Here is a 24,716-nt window from a genome sequence, read left to right as displayed (position 1 = left end):
TTAGATTGCCCATAATCATTCCCTGTGCAAATAAACTAAAACCAAAAAACAGTTTGAAAACAAGATGCATTCCATTCAGTCACACAAGTTACAACAAATAGCAAATGTCTACAACTTGATTTGTAATCTTCGGTTGAAAAAGAAACAAAAAATACAGGGAGTGTTGCTTGTCATATTTTTTATGTGTAGACTGAATAACTGATACTAAACAAGTTTTGAAAAAGACCAGAAATCATTATAATTCTCAGACATATTAAAAATGATGATTTAATGATATTACCACGTACATGTGCTATTTAAACAAAATAACTTTAAGGTTAGGCATATCAGACCAAAATAGTGATGTGTATCTGAACACCAGTAACAATTTTATTAAATTAATTACAAAAGTTCTCTTATCTCTATCAAACCAAAACATTGTTGTGCATATCTAATACATTGCTACAGATTCGTCATGTGTGATAGTATAAAAAAGCACTTTCTTTTCTTCATGCATATGTACCAGACTTGCAAGCGTTGTTTTCCTTCAAGCAAATGATTCATGCTTTACTTATGTGTGTGGGAACATCATGGGTTTGTTTGGTGTGGTGCTTTATGACAGTACAACACTATTAGGTTATTTGATTCTGATTCTGATGTACTTGGGGTAACGTGCCTTACCTGAAGACTGGTAGCTGCCCAAGGCTGGTCCAGTGGTGTGATTTGAACCCCACCCTTTCACTTGTGAGTCCACTATTCTAACCAATGAGCCACTGTGGTTCCTAGGGATGTCTTGCAAGAGTGATCCAGTGTTCTGGATTCTTCTGGTCCACCCTAATGGCGGAATACCATTTTTATCCTTGGAGGAAGGACTCGGAGTTTGTTTAGCCCTCACTAGAGTTTGGATTATTAGAATTATGACTATGAAAGCTTCAGTAAGTCAAACATAGTGTTCAATGTTGATGTATGGAACACTAATGTTTGATAGTATGATAAATTTGGATGATTTAATGATGTAGACGTAACCAATGATATGGTAGTGTTCGAGGTGAGAAGGATCAGCCACAGTTAGTCACAAAGCCTCACTGACATGATGGTGAATGAGTGCTCTCAAGAAATTAAAGATGACATGTACTTTAACATAGGCATGATTTAATACAAAAATCCAAACCAATTTCTAATGAATTTCGTTTTACATTACATAATACAGATGAGTCATTAAATCAGGCACGATTTGCAAGACATACAAAAACAGCATATTACATAGATATAATTGGACAAAACACACAGATGCATGACTTTAATCATGGGCATGCAAAGCATTATGGAAGGCATTGATTGAAATTGAACTTAGTAATGGATAAATTAAAACCATAATTTAAGTCAATTCCCCCATTACCATAATTATTTGTAAACATTTGAATTTAAATATAAATACAGGCTCACACAAATTAGGACTAAAAAACATACTGCAATGCAGCTAACCCCTTTTTTAAAAATGTGGGGAAATAATAGGGCTCCTGATGGTACATAAAACAAGGACAGATAACAAAAGACGCTAATACAAATTTAGCTGCCATCAGAAGAATTATATCTGTGTCGCGATTTGGTTATTGTCAAATTTTTAATCATATTGTTGTTTTTTTCTGTGATGATATATTTTCCCCTTACAAATATGGGTAAATAATAGGTTGCATGTTTAGATGTATATGCAGAATGTACAGTGCACCAAGTCAGGTGGCTTCGTTTGATAGGAATGCACCTTTTCCAAGCATCAATTGTCATCATCTTCTGATGCTAATATGTTATGATAGTATTGATAATGGTTATTGTTTTGATTTCTGCAGAAGTCAAGTCTCTATGTGACAGAGGTCATTTCATTTTCTAGGATTAGGGTATAAATGCTTGAAAACATTTGTTAATGTCCTGGTTCATAGTACAGTATAAAAAGGACAATATGACATTCCCTTTCTTACTTGAAACATATGTGTCTTCTGATTAACTTGTAGCATTTGCGGTGTGAAGGGTTACATGTGCAAAGAATTAGTGAATTTCTAAACAATTAGTAATTCATTACATTGATTATGCTAGCCAATTTTAATGCGTAATTTTGTTTACACTAGCATTATAATTATTTTTTACTGCATAAGTTTTAGCCACACTGCATACATTTGTGTGTGCAATGTAAGGTCATCAGTTGTATAAGGCATCAACCTATGTCATTAACCGAAATATAAAAGCCCCATGGTTATATTACAATTTCTTCGCATGGCTTTATTTAAACAACCAGCTGATTTAAACTTCTGATCTAATTTTATTGCCGGGTGCCACCTACTTTATTGATAAAACTTACTAAAAATTTGCATCTTGTAGTGTGCAAACATTTAGTGTAAACCATTCAATCTATCATTGCTTAATTGATAGGACACTTGCTTGCAGTTGTATTGAAATGAAAATGGAGCGTTCATATAATGTCAGACAGATGCTCACAATGTCAGAAATACGAGGGAGAGAATCTGTTGAAATTGTATCAAAACATTCTAGACTGGGTAAGGGTTTTTCTCCGCGCAAATGACAGTCCTTCCTCAGAATCAATTATGACAAGTATTCAATCAGTTATTATTAATAAATATGCTGAATCAGTTTCTAATAAATCATCTAAAAAGCATGAATAAAATAAGGTTTCATCAAAAACATGATTTGCAGAGTGAATCATGTCTGTGTTGAAAGTAATCAAAATTGAGACATGTCAAAAATGGGTCAATAAACTTTACATAGAAAAGAGGAAGATACATTTAGTTTCTTAGAGTTACTTTAAAAGGAAATCATATAGAATGGAAAATACACAAATATTTTTTATATTAAACGTTTGTCTGAAATTTTTATTTATTGAATGAAATACCAAATAGATTCAAAAGTTAAATGGTGCAATGCTAATATAATCAAACAAATGAGTGGATGAAGACATTATAACAGAACACACTTTACATTAGATGCATTGCCATTGATTTTATAAGCATCGTATCTTGGAAAACTGCCATATACTATGAGCAATGTTGTAATTAGTAATTTTACTTTCTAGGTCGGTTCGTCATAGCTTACGGGATAGACAGCTGTATGTTGTCTGTCTCAATTGTCTCTTATCCAACATACTGTTTGTCTTTGTTATGTATATTTTTTTTGCATCGTTTGCAAGTTCATTTTTTTATAAACAAATTTATTTAGTTTAAGCTATTGTAATGTAATTTTGTATATTGGACTTAACATTGTCTAAAATATTTATTTAAATTTATTATCTTTACTTTACTTGACCTGAATTATTGATTTTTTAAATGTTTTTTTTTTTATTTTATTCTGTAAGCAACTGTTACTAAGCTAAAATATTAGCTGTGTGTATGTGTTTATTATCAGGATCATTATTAATACAATAAATATGTTTATTTGGGTCTGGATCTAGGCTATTGGGGTTCCCAAACCATTTACCTGGTGTACCTGACATTGACCAGTTTATATCTTATAATTTTAGTAACAAACTTTCTAATAATAAATAACATTTTAGTTTGTAAACATTAAGAACTTTCTTGAAAGAGTTTTCCATTAGGTAATGTTTTTTGAAGAAAATGTTAATTGTTACCTGATGTCAAGTAGAGGACTATTTAATCTTGTCACAGGGAAGATGGTTCATTCATGTTAAGATATAGCAGAATCAGTTTGTATTATTCTTGTGCCCAGAGGTTCCTTTGGGCTGGAATTTATTTCTTCAAATTATATATTCAGTTATGTTTTTGTCTGGAAATAGAGTGACATTCATTGGGATTTATAATAAATTCTAGCCTGGATTTATATTACTTTGTTTCAACAAAAGAATCTTGGAACAACAACACAATACAAGCCGACACAGACATAACAAATAATTCAGTGTTTATTCTTATTATCAAATTATTTATTGAATTTGACAAAGCTTGTTGCTTATCACTCTTTTATGTTACTTATTTTAAGAGGACAGACTCATAACAGACTGTATGTTAGCAAAACTTTGTTGTTGCTTTACGATACTACTTGCAGGATTACCATGCAATGTTATGCACACATTCACCCCAAAGTCTAATAAGTCATAAATGAAAATACTACTGCTCAGACATCCAATATGGCCACTGCAGCAGCCACCTTCATGATTTTGTATCACTATTCTTCCTAAATGGATGGTTATATCAATACAAGATTTCTTAGAGTTGGTTCTAAATGAAATATTACTATAGCTGCCATGAAAGTTTAGTGAAGCTTCTCCTTCTATTTTTAAGCTTGCTCATGGATTTAATTTTTAAAGAAAATAATTTACTTGGTTTTTATCACTAGATATCCTGGTTTTAAAAAAAAGAGATACCTTCAATATCTTGTGTATTGTTAAAATTGTTAATTCCCTTTATATTAGTGTGTAACTGATGGTGTAGCTTGGGTTAGACAGTATACAGCTTGGCCTTACTTAAGATGTACACCTCTCTAGAATATATTACCTCTAATTTGTCATTTACATTTAATGGATTGCAAAGGTAATTTGGTTGTTAACAATGTCTGATAACATTTTTACTTTTTATACAGTTTATAATTCATTGATTGCCACTGTTAAAGAAATTTCAGTCACAGTACATGGAAGTAGCTTTGAAATATGCCAACCTTCTCTCAGTTTGCAAAGATGCTGCCAGGTCTGAAATTACTTGAATCGCGCACAATTTGTGTGCATATAAATTCAAAGGTGATGCATACAAAACATAGTCTATGCATTTTGATTTAAATGTTAGCCCTTAAAGTACTTGTTGTGACATACTTTGTGCTGCCTGTCTCATTGTTCTGTCTTCTTAAGGTATGTATCTGTTTACATAGCTGGATATGTCAGCTTGGCATTTCCATATTGGCCATAAGGGTGGACTGGCTCCTTATACCTACTGTACTAAGTATAATGTTTGTGCACAGCACATATCTTTGTCTTATTGATGCTGATTGTGAGACAGACATAACTCATTAGAAGATGAAGAGAAATTGTCTGTATCATGCCAGATTATCACTAAGGGAATGGTCTGTACTCAGTTGCATACCAGACTCATAGTTAGCATTAAGGGAATGGTCAGTGTACTCAGTTGCATGCCAGACTCAGATTTAGCATTAAGGAAATGGTCTGTACTTAGCTGCATGCCAGACTCAGATTTAGCATTAAGGGAATGGTCTGTACTCTGTTGCATGCCAGACTCAGATTTAGCATTAAGGAAATGGTCTGTACTCAGTTGCATGCCAGACTCTGTTTTAGCATTAAGGAAATGGTCTGTACTTAGCTGCATGCCAGACTCAGATTTAGCATTAAGGGAATGGTCTGTACTCTGTTGCATGCCAGACTCAGATATAGCATTAAGGGAATGGTCTGTACTCTTTTGCGTGCCAGACTCAGATTTAGCATTAAGGTAACAATTGTCAACAAATAGGACATCAAGAACAGTCACTTACATTAACTTCATCTTTGCTTGTGGTCTCCACAGATTGAAGAGCATTCCGTCAGTCCAGTATCTGACTTTGATCTCAGTGTCCAAGTCGCAAATGGCATCAGTGTGCATGACAGAAAACATTATATTAAAGAGAGTTGGAGTTCACATGCAAACTCCCATGACTCCATTGGTGACTGGAAATAGTTCAATGAACTTCCAGTGATGCACTGGCATGTATGATGCAACTAATTTACATGAAAACTAATTTATATTGACAACCACGGGATCTTCTAGAGGTAACGGTGACTGTATCATGGGATGTTGTCAGTTCAGCACATTTAATGTGCAGTTTGGAGTTCTCCATGTGTCATTTCTTCTAGATTTGACAAGCTGCAAACACCATGCATGGAGTCCTTGGCCCTTTTCTAAAGTCACATGAAATATGGAATCTTAGGCAGAATTTCTTGACAAGGCAAATCAGCAGAATTCTGGTGAGGATTTTGCTAAACTATTGAAAGCAAGTACATGGCCTGATTGTTTTCACACAATTGTGCTTAATTTATGCTTCCTCGAGTTGACAGTTGTTACGTCTTTTTATTCCAGGGGTATTGTTCCTTAACCCAAATTGACTTGAAGTGTTCAGTCAGTTTCTGTGCATTCTGACATTGCTGACTTTTGCTGGTATAGAACCTGATACATATATCTTGGCTATTGACAGCAAGTGTGCTACCTTTTCAGCTTCTATCAGCATTGCACGATCAGCAAGAGATTCTGACTTCCACATAGTGCAGTGAATCAGTTGATATCTGATTATTTATTCAGAATAGTGTTCATTGTACCGACCATCTTTGTAAGATATGGTTCTATCAGCACTCAGTATTGATGATGTTTCTGATGACAGTACCCAGGTTATTGTCTTCAAAGCATCAAAGAAGTCCATTATATCAGTCAAGCCTGCACATAACTGAATTTTGTCTTCCTTGTCGCTCAGCGTGGATCTTGCAGTTTTCTGAGTTTGCTTTCGATATTCTTGCTGATGTTATTGAATATGCCTTCTTACCTGATTAGTGCTGTCATGTTGGAGCATTACTTGTCATTCAGTAGTTTTTGTATGCCTGCTTCATTCACATGAGACAGATCATGTTTCAGTGTTGTGGAATTGAAGTTTGGATACCACTGATTACAGATTAGCTTTTTACATCAGATATAAAGAAAAAAAGATTTCAGACACTATATGTCACACTGTTACAGAATGTAAATCATACTTCTGCAGCAACAAAATGGCCAATTTTCACACATCAAGCTAATAAATGGCTTTAACCTGCTCTCAAGATAAAAAACATCGCACATTGGAATTTGACATACATGTATTGAAATTTGTTATTTCTGTTGCACTAGGGTACAGGGACAACAAACAAGATTGTAAATTATTATATGTTAGTAATTTATCTGAATATATGACAAAATGGTCTTACAGTAGAGCTCAGGTGTATTTTTGGGTTCCCACGAAATACGGTGATAGTGTAGAGAGAGAGAGAGAGAGAGAGGATTAAGGAAAAAATCTTTAGAAGTTGAGAGAGATAAAGAGAGACAGATGCTAGTTTATATACACCATTATCAGATGATTACACACCTCCCAGTTCATATGAATAATATGTAATATATATGATGCCAAATCGAATTTTAGATAATATTAATATAGTCGCAATGCCTCGAAAACTGTATAAATACTACTGTAGTGTTTTTATTTTGAGAAGGCTGGTTAACGCCTTTTGGAACAAGTTTATGATTTTACTTTATTCAAAGAAATATTAACAAAAGTGCGCACAGACTTTACGAGAACTCTGTTGATCTTCTCTTGAACTGTGCCAAGTTATGCTACTGTTTAAACATGAAAAGTTATCTTTTGAGGTACGTACATTTAAATTCCAGATGACAGCCGCTTCCATTTAAAAATCGCGTTGAATGTACACTTAAAAGCGAACTACATGTTTAGTCCTTGAAAAGTAATGACTCAGCCACGTGGATGAATGTACGAATAGACAGCTACAAACTTGAGTTCAATTCTGACTGCATTTATACTGTATGGGACTAGTCATTTAATTTATGGTTCTTTCTGACTGGGCAAATTTTTTAATTCTTTCATTCATCAAAAGATAAAGCTTTTTCAAATAATATGACCCTTTGGAAATTTAAATGGTTTCTCCCTAATAAAGAATTATCTTGATTGGATGCTCAGAAGAAATAACAAGACAGTAGACTTTCTGAACACCATTATAAAAATAGCATCAGTAGACCATGTCAGTTTCAGCATGGGAAAAATGCATTTCTAACACGAAGTTATCTGTCTTGGTGCATTGTGATTTACAGCTCAAATTATTGTTTCGTCATTAACATCTGCAGTTTGGTACTTATTTCTAATTAACCTGACCTCAGCGTATTGTTGAAACAAATAATAGTCAAATCTCAAATGTTCAACACATTTAAGGCATTTTGTGTGGTTCTATCCACATGTGTCCTTTTATTTGATCGTTCTTGTAAGGAAAGATATTTAAACAGTTTTCTTTCATGACAGAAAAAATAATCAGTCATAGAGAAATGATGCGTCAATAACCTAATCATAATCTAGATCCAAGACGTTTACTTATTTCAATTATTTCAATGCGGTTTTCTGTTTGTGAATACTGGAGCAAATCGGCCATTCATTGGAAGATATGGGATTGATTCCCCATCTCTTTCAATCCATTGATCGTTTGATCGATAGATGTATAAAATGAAAGGTGTAATATTGACAGTTCTCTAGCATGGCTTTATGCTAATAAAAGACCTATCTGTAGTAGTATTACCAAGTTTGGTTTCTACATGTATCTCAAATTGGTTCAGTGCTTTGTGCTGCTTATTATGGAATTCTCTACTTAACACGAAACTTAAACTTCAGAAATTGTTAATGGACCTTTTTTGAGTACATTTGGAATGGACACAAACAAAAGGCAAGTTTACTGTTTCTGAGTCTTGAGAGCCATAAATGAAATATTTGATAAGTCAGATTTTTTTTTCTTTTGAATATTTACTTTTGAACTATTTGGGATTAATGTTAGGTAAGAAACATACCTAACATTTTTTTGGCCTTAAATGACAACACTTTAAAAAATTTCATTCTTTACCAACAACTGTCCATCCAATGTCTGTCATCTAAATGTATGTCTTTCCAGTGTCTGTACTTCCAATAGCTTATTAATCATTCAGTCATATGTTACCAATGTCTCTCCTTCCAATGTTTGTCATACCAGTGTATATTCTTCACATGCATGTCATACCAGTGTCTGTCCTACCATTGTCTGTCCTTCATAAGTCTGTCCTACCAGTGTATGTCCTTCATATGTCTGTCCTACCAGTGTGTGTCATTCATATGTCTGTCCTACCAGTGTCTGTCCTTCATCTGTCTTTCCTACCAGTGTTTGTCCTTCATATGTCTGTCCTACCAGTATCTGTCCTTCATACGTCTCTTTCTTCAATGTCTGACTTACCAAATAATGTCATTCCAATGTCCACATTACTAGAGCCCCCTTCTGACAGTAGTCCCACCTTTAGATATAATAACAACCAATTAAAACGTGCTCCTGATCCTGAAAAGTAAATTGATGTTATGATGATATCATAGATATACAATGTCCCTAAACCATGTCTATCGCTGGTTTAGTTTATAAATAAATGGAAAGACATTCCTACTCCATAAACCTTGTCCACCACCTGTTTAGGTCAGAAACATATCAAAAATGTACTTGCTTATAAATCATTTAGAAGATGCACTTAGTTGTAAATATTTTCAAAGATGTTCCTAGTCCATAAAGCATGTCCATCATTTTTGTAGCTTATAAATATTTCATTGTTGTACCTAGTTCTAATTCCAATTGTTTATGAAATGACCAAGCTTTCTGCATTCTGACTGGACAGAAACAGTCACATGATACTGATCTGGAATCTTTTACATATTGGTAAATTCTCCAGACTACTTTTGGCACCCTGTTTCAGTTTATTTGATGTGAAGCTTTTTAATGCAAATGTCTTGCACTACACTAATAAAACAACAACAAACCTGACCCACCCATCCTGGTGATTTCTGATAAAGATTTTCAAATATCCAAATTCACTTGACCATTTGAAGTCGAAACAATTTTTTTGCACACGCCTTTCTGCACCCCAGATGCTCACCCCTTTTGCCACAGAAAGCATGTGGCAGGCGTTATAAGCCAATCTTTAGAAATTATTGCATTTGCTTCGATCATATGTTTCACCAGCTGTTATCAGATTTCAGGGTTTTGTAATGTGCATGGGAACTCGCTAAAAGTGGGATACGATTTTGCTTTGAAAGATAGAAATGCATAGAAAGGAAAAACTAAAAGAACATGTGCCATATGCAACCATAAATGTTGATTAATAAATGATCAGGAAGGTGTATACAAGTAAAGTTCTTTGGATCATTGGTATTACCCGTCCTCACACTCTAACCTGTAATACTGTACAAAGTATAGAGTCGGCTGCTGTTGGACAGTGAAGACGGGAATATATATTCTTATTCAGTGAAGAGGCTAATGAAAGAAAACTATGAGTTACAAAAAGTGAATCATTTCTTCATGCGATTCTCTGATATGATGACAGAAAGGAATAAAATTGAAATTCAAAGAATTAAATGCTCATCGTTTAGTATTTATTGATGTGTAAATTGCTACTTAATCACTCGCAAAGTTAATATAAAGTCCTTCAGACATTATTTACTGTGTGTGTGATTATGTCAGATTCACAAATTGATAAATACCCATCCATGATTTTTAATTCCAATAATAATTTGTTTGGAAGATGTTCTTAGTAAATAGCCATGTCCATTATGTGAATAAGGTAGAAATTATTTCTGAGATGCACATGGACAATCAACCGGGTACATAACCTAAGTGTCGGCAATAACTTATTTCAAAGATGTCTTTGTTAAAATGTTTGTCATTTTTTACCAATGTCTGTCCTTTCAGTAGTTGATTCAACCATTAGGCATTCTGTATCAATATCTGTCCTTACAAATGTTGATTCATCCTTTAGTCATGCTGGACCATTGGTTGTTCATTCAGTAGTTGATTCAGCCATTAGTCATGCTGTACCATTGTCTGTCCATCCAGTACTTGATTCATCCATTAGTCATGTTGTACCATTGTATGTCCATCCAGTACTTGATTCATCTATCAGTCATGTTGTACCATTGTGTGTCCATCCAGTACTTGATTCATCCATTAGTCATGTTCTACCATTGTCTGTCCATCCTGTACTTGATTCATCTATCAGTCATGTTGTACCATTGGTTGTTCATCCAGTACTTGATTCATCCATTAGTCATGCTGTACCATTGTCTGTCCATTCAGTACTTGGTTCATACATTAGTCATACTCTACCATTGTCTGTCCATCCAGTACTTGATTCATCCATTAGTTATGCTGTACCAATGTCTGTCCATCCAGTACTTGATTCATCCTTTAGTCATGCTGTACCAATGTCTGTCCATTCAGTACTTGATTCATACATTAGTCATAATGTACCATTGTATGTCCATCCAGTACTTGATTCATCCATTAGTCATGTTGTACCATTGTATGTCCATCCAGTACTTGATTCATCATTTAGTCAAGCTGTACCAATGTCTGTCCATCCAGTACTTGATTCATCCATTAGTCATGCTGTACCATTGTCTATCCATCCAGTACTTGATTCATACATTAGTCATGTTGTACCATTGTCTGTCCATCCAGTACTTGATTCATCCTTTAGTCATGCTGTACCATTGGTTATTCATTCAGTAGTTGATTCATCCATTAGTCATGCTGTACCATTGTCTGTCCATCCAGTACTTGATTCATCCATTAGTCATGCTGTACCATTGTATGTCCATCGAGTACTTGATTCATCTATCAGTCATATTGTACCATTGGTTGTTCATCCAGTACTTGATTCATCTATCAGTCATGTTGTACCATTGTCTGTCCAGTCAGTACTTGATTCATCCATTAGTTATGCTGTACCATTTTATGTCCATTTAGTACTCGATTCATCTATCAGTCATGTTGTACCATTGTCTGTCCATTCAGTACTTGATTCATCTATCAGTCATGCAGTACCATTGTCTGTCCATTTAGTACTTGATTCATCCATTAGTCATACTGTACCATTGTCTGTCCATCCAGTATTTGATCCATCCTTTAGTCATGCTGTACCATTGGTTGTTCATTCAGTACTTGATTCATCCATTAGTCATGTTGTACCATTGTCTGTCCATTCAGTACTTGATTCATCCATTAGTTATGCTGTACCATTGTCTGTCCATTCAGTACTTGGTTCATACATTAGTTATACTGTACCATTGTCTGTCCATCCAGTACTTGATTCATCCATTAGTCATGCTGTACCATTGTATGTCCATCGAGTACTTGATTCATCTATCAGTCATATTGTACCATTGGTTGTTCATCCAGTACTTGATTCATCTATCAGTCATGTTGTACCATTGTCTGTCCAGTCAGTACTTGATTCATCCATTAGTTATGCTGTACCATTTTATGTCCATTTAGTACTCGATTCATCTATCAGTCATGTTGTACCATTGTCTGTCCATTCAGTACTTGATTCATCTATCAGTCATGCAGTACCATTGTCTGTCCATTTAGTACTTGATTCATCCATTAGTCATACTGTACCATTGTCTGTCCATCCAGTACTTGATCCATCCTTTAGTCATGCTGTACCATTGGTTGTTCATTCAGTACTTGATTCATCCATTAGTTATGCTGTACCATTGTCTGTCCATTCAGTACTTGGTTCATACATTAGTTATACTGTACCATTGTCTGTCCATCCAGTACTTGATTCATCCATTAGTTATGCTGTACCAATGTCTGTCCATCCAGTACTTGATTCATCCTTTAGTCATGCTGTACCAATGTCTGTCCATTCAGTACTTGATTCATACATTAGTCATACTGTACCATTGTATGTCCATCCAGTACTTGATTCATCCATTAGTCATGTTGTACCATTGTATGTCCATCCAGTACTTGATTCATCATTTAGTCAAGCTGTACCAATGTCTGTCCATCCAGTACTTGATTCATCCATTAGTCATGCTGTACCATTGTCTATCCATCCAGTACTTGATTCATACATTAGTCATGTTGTACCATTGTCTGTCCATCCAGTACTTGATTCATCCTTTAGTCATGCTGTACCATTGGTTATTCATTCAGTAGTTGATTCATCCAATAGTCATGCTGTACCATTGTCTGTCCATCCAGTACTTGATTCATCCATTAGTCATGCTGTACCATTGTATGTCCATCGAGTACTTGATTCATCTATCAGTCATATTGTACCATTGGTTGTTCATCCAGTACTTGATTCATCTATCAGTCATGTTGTACCATTGTCTGTCCATTCAGTACTTGATTCATCCATTAGTTATGCTGTACCATTTTATGTCCATTTAGTACTCGATTCATCTATCAGTCATGTTGTACCATTGTCTGTCCATTCAGTACTTGATTCATCTATCAGTCATGCAGTACCATTGTCTGTCCATTTAGTACTCGATTCATCCATTAGTCATACTGTACCATTGTCTGTCCATCCAGTACTTGATTCATCCTTTAGTCATGCTGTACCATTGGTTGTTCATTCAGTACTTGATTCATCCATTAGTCATGTTGTACCATTGTCTGTCCATTCAGTACTTGATTCATCCATTAGTTACGCTGTACCATTGTATGTCCATCCAGTACTTGATTCATCTATCAGTCATGTTGTACCATTGGTTGTCCATCCAGTACTTGATTCATCCTTTAGTCATGCTGTACCAATGTCTGTCCATTCAGTACTTGATTCATACATTAGTCATGCTGTACCATTGTCTGTCCATCCAGTACTTGATTCATCCATTAGTCATGTTGTACCATTGTATGTCCATCGAGTACTTGATTCATCTATCAGTCATATTGTACCATTGGTTGTTCATCCAGTACTTGATTCATCTATCAGTCATGTTGTACCATTGTCTGTCCATTCAGTACTTGATTCATCCATTAGTCATACTGTACCATTGTCTGTCCATTCAGTACTTGATTCATCCTTTAGTCAGCTGTACCATTGGTTGTTCATTCAGTACTTGATTCATCCATTAGTCATGTTGTACCATTGTCTGTCCATTCAGTACTTGATTCATCCATTAGTTATCCTGTACCATTGTATGTCCATCCAGTACTTGATTCATCTATCAGTCATGTTGTACCAGTGTCTGTCCATTCAGTACTTGATTCATCTATCAGTCATGTTGTACCATTGTCTATCCATTCAGTACTTGATTCATCCTTTAGTCATGCTGTACCATTGGTTGTTCATTCAGTACTTGATTCATCCATTAGTCATGTTGTACCAATGTCTGTCCATTCAGTACTGGATTCATCCATTAGTTATGCTGTACCATTGTATGTCCATCCAGTACTTGATTCATCTATCAGTCATGTTGTACCATTGGTTGTTCATCCAGTACTTGATTCATCCATTAGTCATCCTGTATCATTGTCTGTCCATTCAGTACTTAGTTCATACATTAGTCATACTGTACCATTGTCTGTCCATTCAGTACTTGATTCATCCATTAGTTATGCTGTACCAATGTCTGTCCATCTAGTGCTTGATTCATCCTTTAGTCATGCTGTACCAATGTCTGTCCATTCAGTACTTGATTCATACATTAGTCATACTGTACCATTGTATGTCCATCCAGTACTTGATTCATCCATTAGTCATGTTGTACCATTGTATGTCCATCCAGTACTTGATTCATCCTTTAGTCAAGCTGTACCAATGTCTGTCCATCCAGTACTTGATTCATCCATTAGTCATGCTGTACCATTGTCTGTCCATCCAGTACTTGATTCATACATTAGTCATGTTGTACCATTGTCTGTCCATCCAGTACTTGATTCATCCTTTAGTCATCCTGTATCATTGTCTGTCCATTCAGTACTTGGTTCATACATTAGTCATACTATACCATTGTCTGTCCATTCAGTACTTGATTCATCCATTAGTTATGCTGTACTAATGTCTGTCCATCCAGTGCTTGATTCATCCTTTAGTCATGCTGTACCAATGTCTGTCCATTCAGTACTTGATTCATACATTAGTCATACTGTACCATTGTATGTCCATTCAGTACTTGATTCATCCATTAGTTATGCTGTACCATTTTATGTCCATTCAGTACTCGATTCATCTATCAGTCATGTTGTACCATTGTCTGTCCATTCAGTACTTGATTCATCTATCAGTCATGCTGTACCATTGTCTGTCCATTCAGTACTTGATTCATCTATCAGTCATACTGTACCATTGTTTGTCCATCCAGTACTTGATTCATCCTTTAGTCATGCTGTACCATTGGTTGTTCATTCAGTGGTTGATTCATCCATTAGTCATGCTGTACCATTGTCTGTCCATCCAGTACTTGAGTCATCCATTAGTCATGTTGTACCATTGTATGTCCATCGAGTACTTGATTCATCTATCAGTCATATTGTAACATTGGTTGTTCATCCAGTACTTGATTCATCTATCAGTCATGTTGTACCATTGTCTGTCCATTCAGTACTTGATTCATCCATTAGTTATGCTGTACCATTTTATGTCCATTCAGTACTCGATTCATCTATCAGTCATGTTGTACCATTGTCTGTCCATTCAGTACTTGATTCATCTATCAGTCATGCTGTACCATTGTCTGTCCATTCAGTACTTGATTAATCCATTAGTCATACTGTACCATTGTTTGTCCATCCAGTACTTGATTCATCCTTTAGTCATGCTGTACCATTGGTTGTTCATTCAGTAGTTGATTCATCCATTAGTCATGCTGTACCATTGTCTGTCCATCCAGTACTTGATTCATCCATTAGTCATGTTGTACCATTGTATATCCATCGAGTACTTGATTCATCTAGCAGTCATATTGTACCATTGGTTGTTCATCCAGTACTTGATTCATCTATCAGTCATGTTGTACCATTGTTTGTCCATTCAGTACTTGATTCATCCATTAGTTATGCTGTACCATTTTATGTCCATTCAGTACTCGATTCATCTATCAGTCATGTTGTACCATTGTCTGTCCATTCAGTACTTGATTCATCTATCAGTCATGCTGTACCATTGTCTGTCCATTCAGTACTTGATTCATCCATTAGTCATACTGTACCATTGTCTGTCCATCCAGTACTTGATTCATCCTTTAGTCATGCTGTACCATTGGTTGTTCATTCAGTACTTGATTCATCCATTAGTCATGTTGTACCATTGTCTGTCCATTCAGTACTTGATTCATCCATTAGTTATGCTGTACCATTGTATGTCCATCCAGTACTTTATTCATCTATCAGTCATGTTGTACCATTGTCTGTCCATTCAGTACTTGATTCATCTATCAGTCATGCTGTACCATTGTATGTCCATGCAGTATTTGATTCATCCTTTAGTCATGCTGTACCATTGGTTGTTCATTCAGTACTTGATTCATCCATTATTCATGTTGTACCATTGTCTGTCCATTCAGTACTTGATTCATCCATTAGTTATGCTGTACCATTGTATGTCCATTCAGTACTTGATTCATCTATCAGTCATGTTGTACCATTGTCTGTCCATTCAGTACTTGATTCATCCATTAGTTATGCTGTACCATTTTATGTCCATTCAGTACTCGATTCATCTATCAGTCATGTTGTACCATTGTCTGTCCATTCAGTACTTGATTCATCTATCAGTCATGCTGTACCATTGTCTGTCCATTCAGTACTTGATTCATCCATTAGTCATACTGTACCATTGTCTGTCCATTCAGTACTTGATTCATCTATCAGTCATGCTGTACCATTGTATGTCCATTCAGTACTTGATTCATCCTTTAGTCATGCTGTACCATTGGTTGTTCATTCAGTACTTGATTCATCCATTATTCATATTGTACCATTGTCTGTCCATTCAGTACTTGATTCATCCATTAGTTATGCTGTATCATTGTATGTCCATTCAGTACTTGATTCATCTCTCATTCATGTTGTACCATTGTCTGTCCATTCAGTACTTGATTCATCCATTAGTCATGTTGTACCATTGTCTGTCCATCCAATAGTTGATTCATCATGTTGTACCATTGGATGTCCATTCATCCATTAGTCATGTTGTACCATTGTATATCCATTCAGTACTTGATTCATCCATTAGTTATGCTGTACCATTGTATGTCCATTCAGTACTTGATTCATCTATCAGTCATGTTGTACCATTGTCTGTCCATTCAGTACTTGATTCATCCATTTGTCATGTTGTATCATTGTATGTCCATCCAATAGTTGATTCATCATGTTGTACCATTGGATGTCCATTTATTCATTAGTCATGTTGTACCATTGGATGTCCATCCAGTACTTGATTCATCCATTAGTTATGCTGCACCATTGTATGTCCATCCAATAGTTGATTCATCATGTTGTACCATTGGATGTCCATTCATCCATTAGTCATGTTGTACCATTGGATGTCCATCCAGTACTTGATTCATCTATCAGTCATGCGGTACTATTGTCTCTCCATCTAATAGTTGATTCATCTATGGATCATGCTGTGCCACTGGCAGCCCTTCCAATACTTGATTTCCTGCATCATTCATGTTGTACCAATGTATGTCCTTCCAATATCTGATTCATCTATGGGTCATGCTGTACCATTGGCAGTCCTTCCAATGGTTGATAACGTCCATCAGTCATACTCTAACCATTGTTTGTCCTTTCAGTACTTGATTTCTGCGTCATTCATGTTGTACCAATGTATGTCCTTCCAATAGTTGATCCATCCATCAGTCATGCTGTACCATTGACAGTCCTTCCAATGGTTGATTCATCCATCAGTCATACTGAATCATTGTTTGTCCTTCTAATACTTGATTCTTGCATCAGTCGTGTTGTACTAATGTATGTCCTTCCAATAGTTAATTCATCCATGGGTCATTTTTATCATTGTCTGTCCTTGCAATAGTTGATTCACTGATCAGTCATGCAGTACCACACAAAACATTACGAGTAATTACTCATAATTGGTGTTTATTTTACTAAAAATAAGTAAAACGTTGATAAAATGTTTTGTCAGAGGGATGAGTAGTTGCAGGGAATTCAAAATAATGTTAAGAAAATTATTTTAATAAATAATATTAAGTAATTATTTTATCAAGTAAAATACTATATCTTAGGAAAAAAAATACTCAGTAAAAGATCACTTAGTAATTATTTTTGAAAAGTAAAATATTATTTAGTAATGAATTTACTGATTAGAATATTATGCTTATTAATTTTGATATGTAAGTGTTGAATAAACACAGAAATACACATTTATGATCATATAAAGGCAGGCGTATCTAAGTAATTTTTAACAAAATAAAACAGAGTGACACGATGTTTTCCGTAACATTGTGGGAACAAATATGTTCAAATATGTTGTAATGAGTTGAATATTCCCCATTTAGGAAAGCAATAGTTTTCCATTCTAGGTAGAGTATAATAAAGATTGAATTAATAAAGATACCAAAATTGAAATTTGGTGTTTTTTCACAAAACATGTATGTCCATGTTAGATTCCCCTGCAGGTTATTGTTGGATTTTGAATGCAGTGTATTCATTTCAATTTTCAAGTTCGATTAACTTTGTTATTAGCCTTAGAAGCTCCTTTAATGATACAGTAATCTTTTTTCTATGTAAAGCTTAAATATCGTGTTCACATAGAGGGGAAGACTACTTAGGTACAAAAAGACACTTCTAATTTTCGCGATAAAATGATCCATTTATTTAAACGGCATGAACTTTCTAATGTAAGCTAGGATGTGCATGTGTGTTTTGGAAAGGGGAAAAGCAAATTGATAAAATAGACTTAGGCCTTTGTTACAAAAAAACAAAACAAATTTTGTAGTGAGTGAGTGTTTTTAAGAAATCAAAATTCATGAAGCGTAATTCTATATGGAATATTGCCAGAATGGAATGGGGTTCTCTCTCTCTCTCTCTCTCTCTCTCAAAGAAAACAATAATTATATACCAATCAAAGTTTTAAGTTAGTATGATAAGAACTGCCAATTACCGGGAGGGTGGGTGGTACTTTGTTTTTCTTCTGGCAGCTGATGCTAATAAAAACCTTGATGATAAGAAGCATAAAAGTTAGAACAATGGAATTGTATAAATAATGATCAATGGGTTTTTATTTGCATGTACTTGTGTACACATATATAAAAGGAAACAACTACAGGGAATGATGTTGCCTCTTCACACACATGCAGAAAAATGAATACTACCATTATTCACTTACTTATTATTGCCACTCCGCAAGCATGCATTGTGATATGCTGTGAATTTTGAGTGATCATTTTGACACCCGCAGCAAAATATAATGGATTAAAGAATACTTTGCTTTATTGTAATCTGTGAAATAGGTTTGGTAGAATCAAATAATTGCATGTCCCAAATATTCCAAAAATGTTATCGGCTTGGGACTCTGATATATGCATAAATGTCAAAGCCTACAAATTTGTTGGTTTTATGGGTGGTTTTCAGTTTGTAAACAAATTACTATGTTTGTATAAAAAATGTAAGTGATGTATTCTGTTGCATCCACAGATACATGTCAGCTCTGGCCTTACAGCTTGACATGGCTATGCATGATCTTGCCTGCTTGACAACAACAGTGCAACGAGCTGAATGGAATAATGTCCTCTCTTTAGTTAACTGAAAATGACATATTGCATTTAGAATTCAACTGATTTTCAGTAGTTACGCAAATGGTCATTATGCTGTTCTCCACGATTTTTGATTTGGACCCAATCTCCATGATTGTGAACATTGTGCTTCTTGATTTGGTCCTCATATGCATGTATGGCATGTATTTTTGTGTTAAAAGCAAATGTATGCATTTCCTTTTTCCAGCAAAATCTTTGTGTGATGCATACAGTTTATTATCAAATAAAATTCAAGAAAAACCTACTGACCATTTTAAATGAATCCATCCAAAACAGTGCATCTTTTCGTTAGCAGGGCAGGTATAGCACATCATGTGTGCATTACAACAAAGGTGTTATTCTTAAAAGGTCAGAAAACATTGTTTCATGCAGAAAAAGTGAAAAATAGAAATGTAAATGTATAACTTTTATAAGTGAGAATATCCTTCAGTTTGCTCAGCAATGTGGACATGCCACTTGGTGAAGATAGTGTGAGGTCCTTAAATAATTCCTCCAGTTTGCTCAGCAATTGGACATGCCACTTGGTGAAGATAGTGCGAGGTCCTTAAATGAGCATCCTGCCTAGCATGAATGGAATTCCATGCAGCAAGTAGCATAAACTGGATTTGGCACCAACTCCTTTATCCAAGGGGATATAATTCTTGCCTGACTCTCATCTACTGTAGGTGGGAAGACAACTTTTAGATTTGTTAATACCTTGTTAATTAGCTTATTAAGTCTGGATTATTGAGGTAGTGATTTAGTTCTCCATCTTCAGTAATTACATGCACCATAATTAATTGGAAGATTTTCACTTGAGCTATTAAAGATGTCTTTGGCATCCAAAAGGTCAAAGACAAAGGTAACTGTTCTTGAAAGAATAAAAGTGGTTTCTGTGCATGTTAGATTAATATGTAACCCTGGCAAAATAGACCTGATGGGTGAAAATATAAGTATCGATGAGTCTAAATATAAATATTGTTCAGTCTAAATAAAACGAGTGTTAAGTCTAAATACAAGCACTGATCAGTCTAAATATAATTAGTGTTCAGTCTAAATATAACCAATGATATGTCTAAATAGAAGTTATTGTTGTTGTAGGATTTAACACCATTTGTTAGCACAAGATAGGCTATACATGACAGCCAGTATAAACAGTGGGGGAAAACCCCGGAAAGAACCACTGACCCACAGAAGCTACTGGCAAACTTTCTAACATACCCACATTGGCCAAATCCGAGACTTGAACCCACACAGACACAGGTGAGACGGCAGTGATCCGTAATAGTCAGCGCTTTAGACCTCTCGATCACTGTGGGCTCCCTCTACATATAAATACTGATCAGTCGAAATATAAGTACTGTTCAGTCTAATTATTTTTCAGTCTAAATATAAGTATTGTAAATCAATATATTCCAAGAAATGCCCCAAAAAGGTAAGGCAAATATAGACAATGATTATATTATTTAATTAACAAAACCATATTATTCACAGAATGAAGTATTCATCTAGGGTCTGACAAACAAGTATCAGCCACTGTCATGGTTAGTAAAACAAAATATGATAAATAGTAAAAACAAATTGCTGTACAGTACAGTAATGCATGGAACCGGAAGTACATTGTAATGGCATCATCTAAAATTCGTGCTTGCATAAAAGTGAAAGTACATTTTAACTGGCCATCATCTATAACTCATGTTTGCATGGAACTGGAAGTACATTTTAATGGGCCATCATCTAAAACTCGTGTTTGCATGGAACTGGAAGTACATTTCAATGAGCCATCATCTAAAACTCATGTTTGCATGGAACTGGAAGTACGTTTCAATGAGCCATCATCTAAAAATCATGCTTGCATGGAATTGGAAGTACATTTTAATGGGTCAGCTTCTAAAACACATGCTTGCATGGAACCGGAACTACATTTCAATGGGCCATCATCTAAAACTCATGTTTGCATGGAACTGGAGGCACATTTTAATGGGCCATATCTAAAACTCATGCTTGAATGGAACTGGAAGTACATTTGAATGGGTCATTGTCTAAAACTCATGTTTGCATGGAACTGGAAGTATATTTTAATGGGCCATATCTAAAACTCATGCTTGAATGGAACTGGAAGTACATTTGAATGGATCATTGTCTAAAACTCATGTTTGCATGGAACTGGAAGTATATTTTAATGGGCCATCATCTAAAACTCATTCTTGCATGGAACTGGAAGTACATTTTAATGGGCCATCATCTAAAACTTGTCCTTGCATGGAACTGGAAGTACATTTCAATGGGCCATCATCTAAAAATCATGCTTGCATGGAACTGGAAGAACATTTTAATGGGCCATCATCTAAAAATCATGCTTGCATGGAACTGGAAGTACATTTCAATGGGCCATCGTCTAAAACTTACACTTGCATGGAACTGGAAGTACATTTCAATGGGCCATCATCTAAAACTCACGCTTGCATGGAACTGGAAGTACATTTTAATGGGCCAGATTCTAAATCTCGTGTACATTTTAATGTTTCGTCATATATAATTCATGATTGCATGGAAGTGGAAGTACATTGTACACCTCATTTTGAAAAATAGGTCCACAACCATGACTTTAATTATATGTCAGAGGTACTACAGTGAAGTAGTAGAAATCTTTGCCATCACTTGCAACAAAAAGAATCGTTGGTTTAGGCATGCTGTAAATAATGGATTTATGTCAGATGTGTCTTGATAACCACCATCATATGAAAAATAATTACTTATTTTCATTCATTGTGTAGGACTTTTAGTCACAGAACGTTTGTATTATATGCCATTTATGGTATTCACATTGCGCACACAAATTTCCATCATGTATGAAGATATTGCTATTAAATACAACATGTGTTATATGCCATTAATAGTTCATAGGACTATTCCGTACAACACATGTTATATGCCATTGATAGTTCATAGGAATATTAAACACAACACTCAAATATTGCCATTCATGGTACTCATATTGCATATTGTAATATCTTATTTCAAACTGGTTCATATGACTATTAAACACAACTTGTTTGTATTATATGTCATTCATGGTTCATAATACTACAAAACACAACACACGTATTATATGCCATTCATGGTACTCTCATTGCACATCAGAGGCGTAGCTATGATATTTTGCGCCCGGGGACGAACTATAAAAATGGCGCCCCAGCCACCTCCCCGTTTAATCACATTTTTGAATATTACCCTTGTTTACTTATTATAATGTAACGTTGTAAGCCTCATTTTGGCGCACCTGTACCTTGGCGCCCGTGGACATATGTACCCCCTGCCCCCTCCCACCCCCAGCTACGCCTCTGTTGCACATACAAAGTTATGTTACGTTTATGACTATTAAACACAGCATGTATATGTTAAATGATATTAATGGTTTATATAACCATAAACACAGCACTCACATATGACGAACCATTCGCGGTATTCACATTGCAGATTTAATATCCTATCTCAAATTGCTAAAACTGACATAATTTGGTTTTTTATGCAGCAGGTCACAGAGTACTGGAATTTACAGGAAGTGATGACAGGAAAGAGATTGTCACTGCAGCAACATCAACATGGATGGAACAGGATAATGTAAATACCCATTTTGCAATTTATGCAAAACTGTACTGTTTACCACTCAAATGAATAAGGACTGACATAGTGCTCTTTTCAGCTCAGGGAATATTATCATATGCTATGGGATTAGCGTTCTATTATTACTTTTATTTTCTTAATGTGCATGTCTCTGAGACTAATACATAATTGATACATAATTCTTAATATATGTATACTTCCATAGTGAATGGCTGTATCCAGGTTTGTTTTCTCTGCCAATACATTTTGTGTCCGGATGCAATGTCTCACTGCATTTACTTGTACTGGTCGTTGTTGAACCCCTTACAGATAGTATGGTGAATTATTTGGGCAAATTTTCTTTTGATATTGTCCATGTAACGCTATAAAGCATAGCTTTGCACCAGTTTTATATTCAATGATATGAGGCAGGCACAAAGATACAATAGGGTCCCATCAGCCATAATCATTCCAACAGACCAATTCAAAGCCACAACCTTCCAGGAAGAAATATTCGACCTTCTCCATAAAAGAGCGGTAAATATCGTTCAAATATAATTCCATGGGATTTTATTCCATACTTTTCTTGGTCACAAGGGCGAATAGCGCTCATTGTATTGACCTCTCCTTGACCTTGGCACTTCATTCGATACATTTATGCTCATTTGTTCTCAATGGAAACACCACAGTGCAATACGAATGCCGTGCAAGAAGGAGACTTCACAATCAGCATGGATTTAAAAGACACGTGTTTCTACATCCATATCGACAAGACTTCAAAGAAGTTCTCGCATTTCACCTACAACTACATCGTTTATCAATTATCAGCGCTCCAATTTGGGTTCAGCTTCAGTCCCTAACCTGATGAACAATGCTATGGCTTATGTGAGGATAGCAAGTTACCTGAATGACATCTTGCAAAAAACATCAGGTGAGTTTATATTAAGATGATTTGATAATCCTTGTCACAGAACATACAAACCAGGATGTTTTCATCAACAAGGACAAGACTGACCTAGTTCATTCATTTATCCAGATTACGGATTTACCACAGCGGTAAAGTACACCTCTCAGGAATGAGCATTCGAAATCAGGATGGTAGTGGCTTTGTTTCGAGTAATTCTCTCTCCACATGAGATCCTTGCCTCGTAGGCTTTTCAACGTGGCAGGGGACCTCATCATCCTTGAACGCATTTATATGTGACCATTACCAGTGATTATTTTATCCCAACGAATGCCGTCATTTTAACCTCTGGACCAACCTCTCACCTTCTGGGGATTTATGAGGTACCTTCGATAGTCTCTGGGCAACCTAACTTGGCCCACAGCAGGTATACTTCTGTTAAGTCCAACCACCAGAGATCAGTCTGTACCAACATAAGGACAGATGGCTGGGAGTTCTTCTACTACCATGCTTCCGGGAAGTTAGTGGAGTGTGGTTTCCCCCAGGTCCAGCATCTACATATCAATATTCTCGAGAGGGCCATTTTGAAAGACTCACTGGAGAGAGTCCTTATTCTATCTGGCAACTCTGCGGTGGCGACTTACCTCAAACGACAAGGCAGAACCAAGTCCTGAGGCGTTTGCCTACTGGTGTAGGACTTTCTAATGTGGTGCTGTCAACAATAAATCCATGTCCAGTTTTATTATATTACTAGATGCCTATACATAATAGCGGATTGTTTGTCCCGGAACAGTCAGGTGACACAGATGGAATGGTCTCTGTTTGAAAAAGGATAAGTCGCTTAAGCTTGCCAGACATTATGACCTTTGGTTATGTAATAATGGTACTGACTGCCCAGCAACATGGGTGACCT

The 24,716-nt window shown here is 35.6% G+C and overlaps 1 protein-coding gene across 1 annotated transcript in view; it reads left to right on the top strand.

The window, feature by feature from the left end:
• LOC149789819 (uncharacterized) overlaps positions 1 to 24,716 on the top strand; it is a 45,665-nt gene that overhangs the window by 3,652 nt on the left and 17,297 nt on the right. Inside the window, exon 3 of the mRNA XM_089973362.1 lies at positions 22,829 to 22,917. Within this exon, the coding sequence (XP_089829488.1) occupies positions 22,829 to 22,917 (89 nt within the window). The remainder of the gene's footprint in view (positions 1 to 22,828; positions 22,918 to 24,716) is intronic.

The sequence above is a fragment of the Sinohyriopsis cumingii genome, chromosome 10 (assembly GCF_028554795.1).
Source record: "Sinohyriopsis cumingii isolate HCF-2022 chromosome 10, ASM2855479v2, whole genome shotgun sequence".
Lineage (NCBI taxonomy): Eukaryota > Metazoa > Mollusca > Bivalvia > Unionida > Unionidae > Sinohyriopsis > Sinohyriopsis cumingii.
This window is presented reverse-complemented; position numbering and strand designations above follow the sequence as displayed.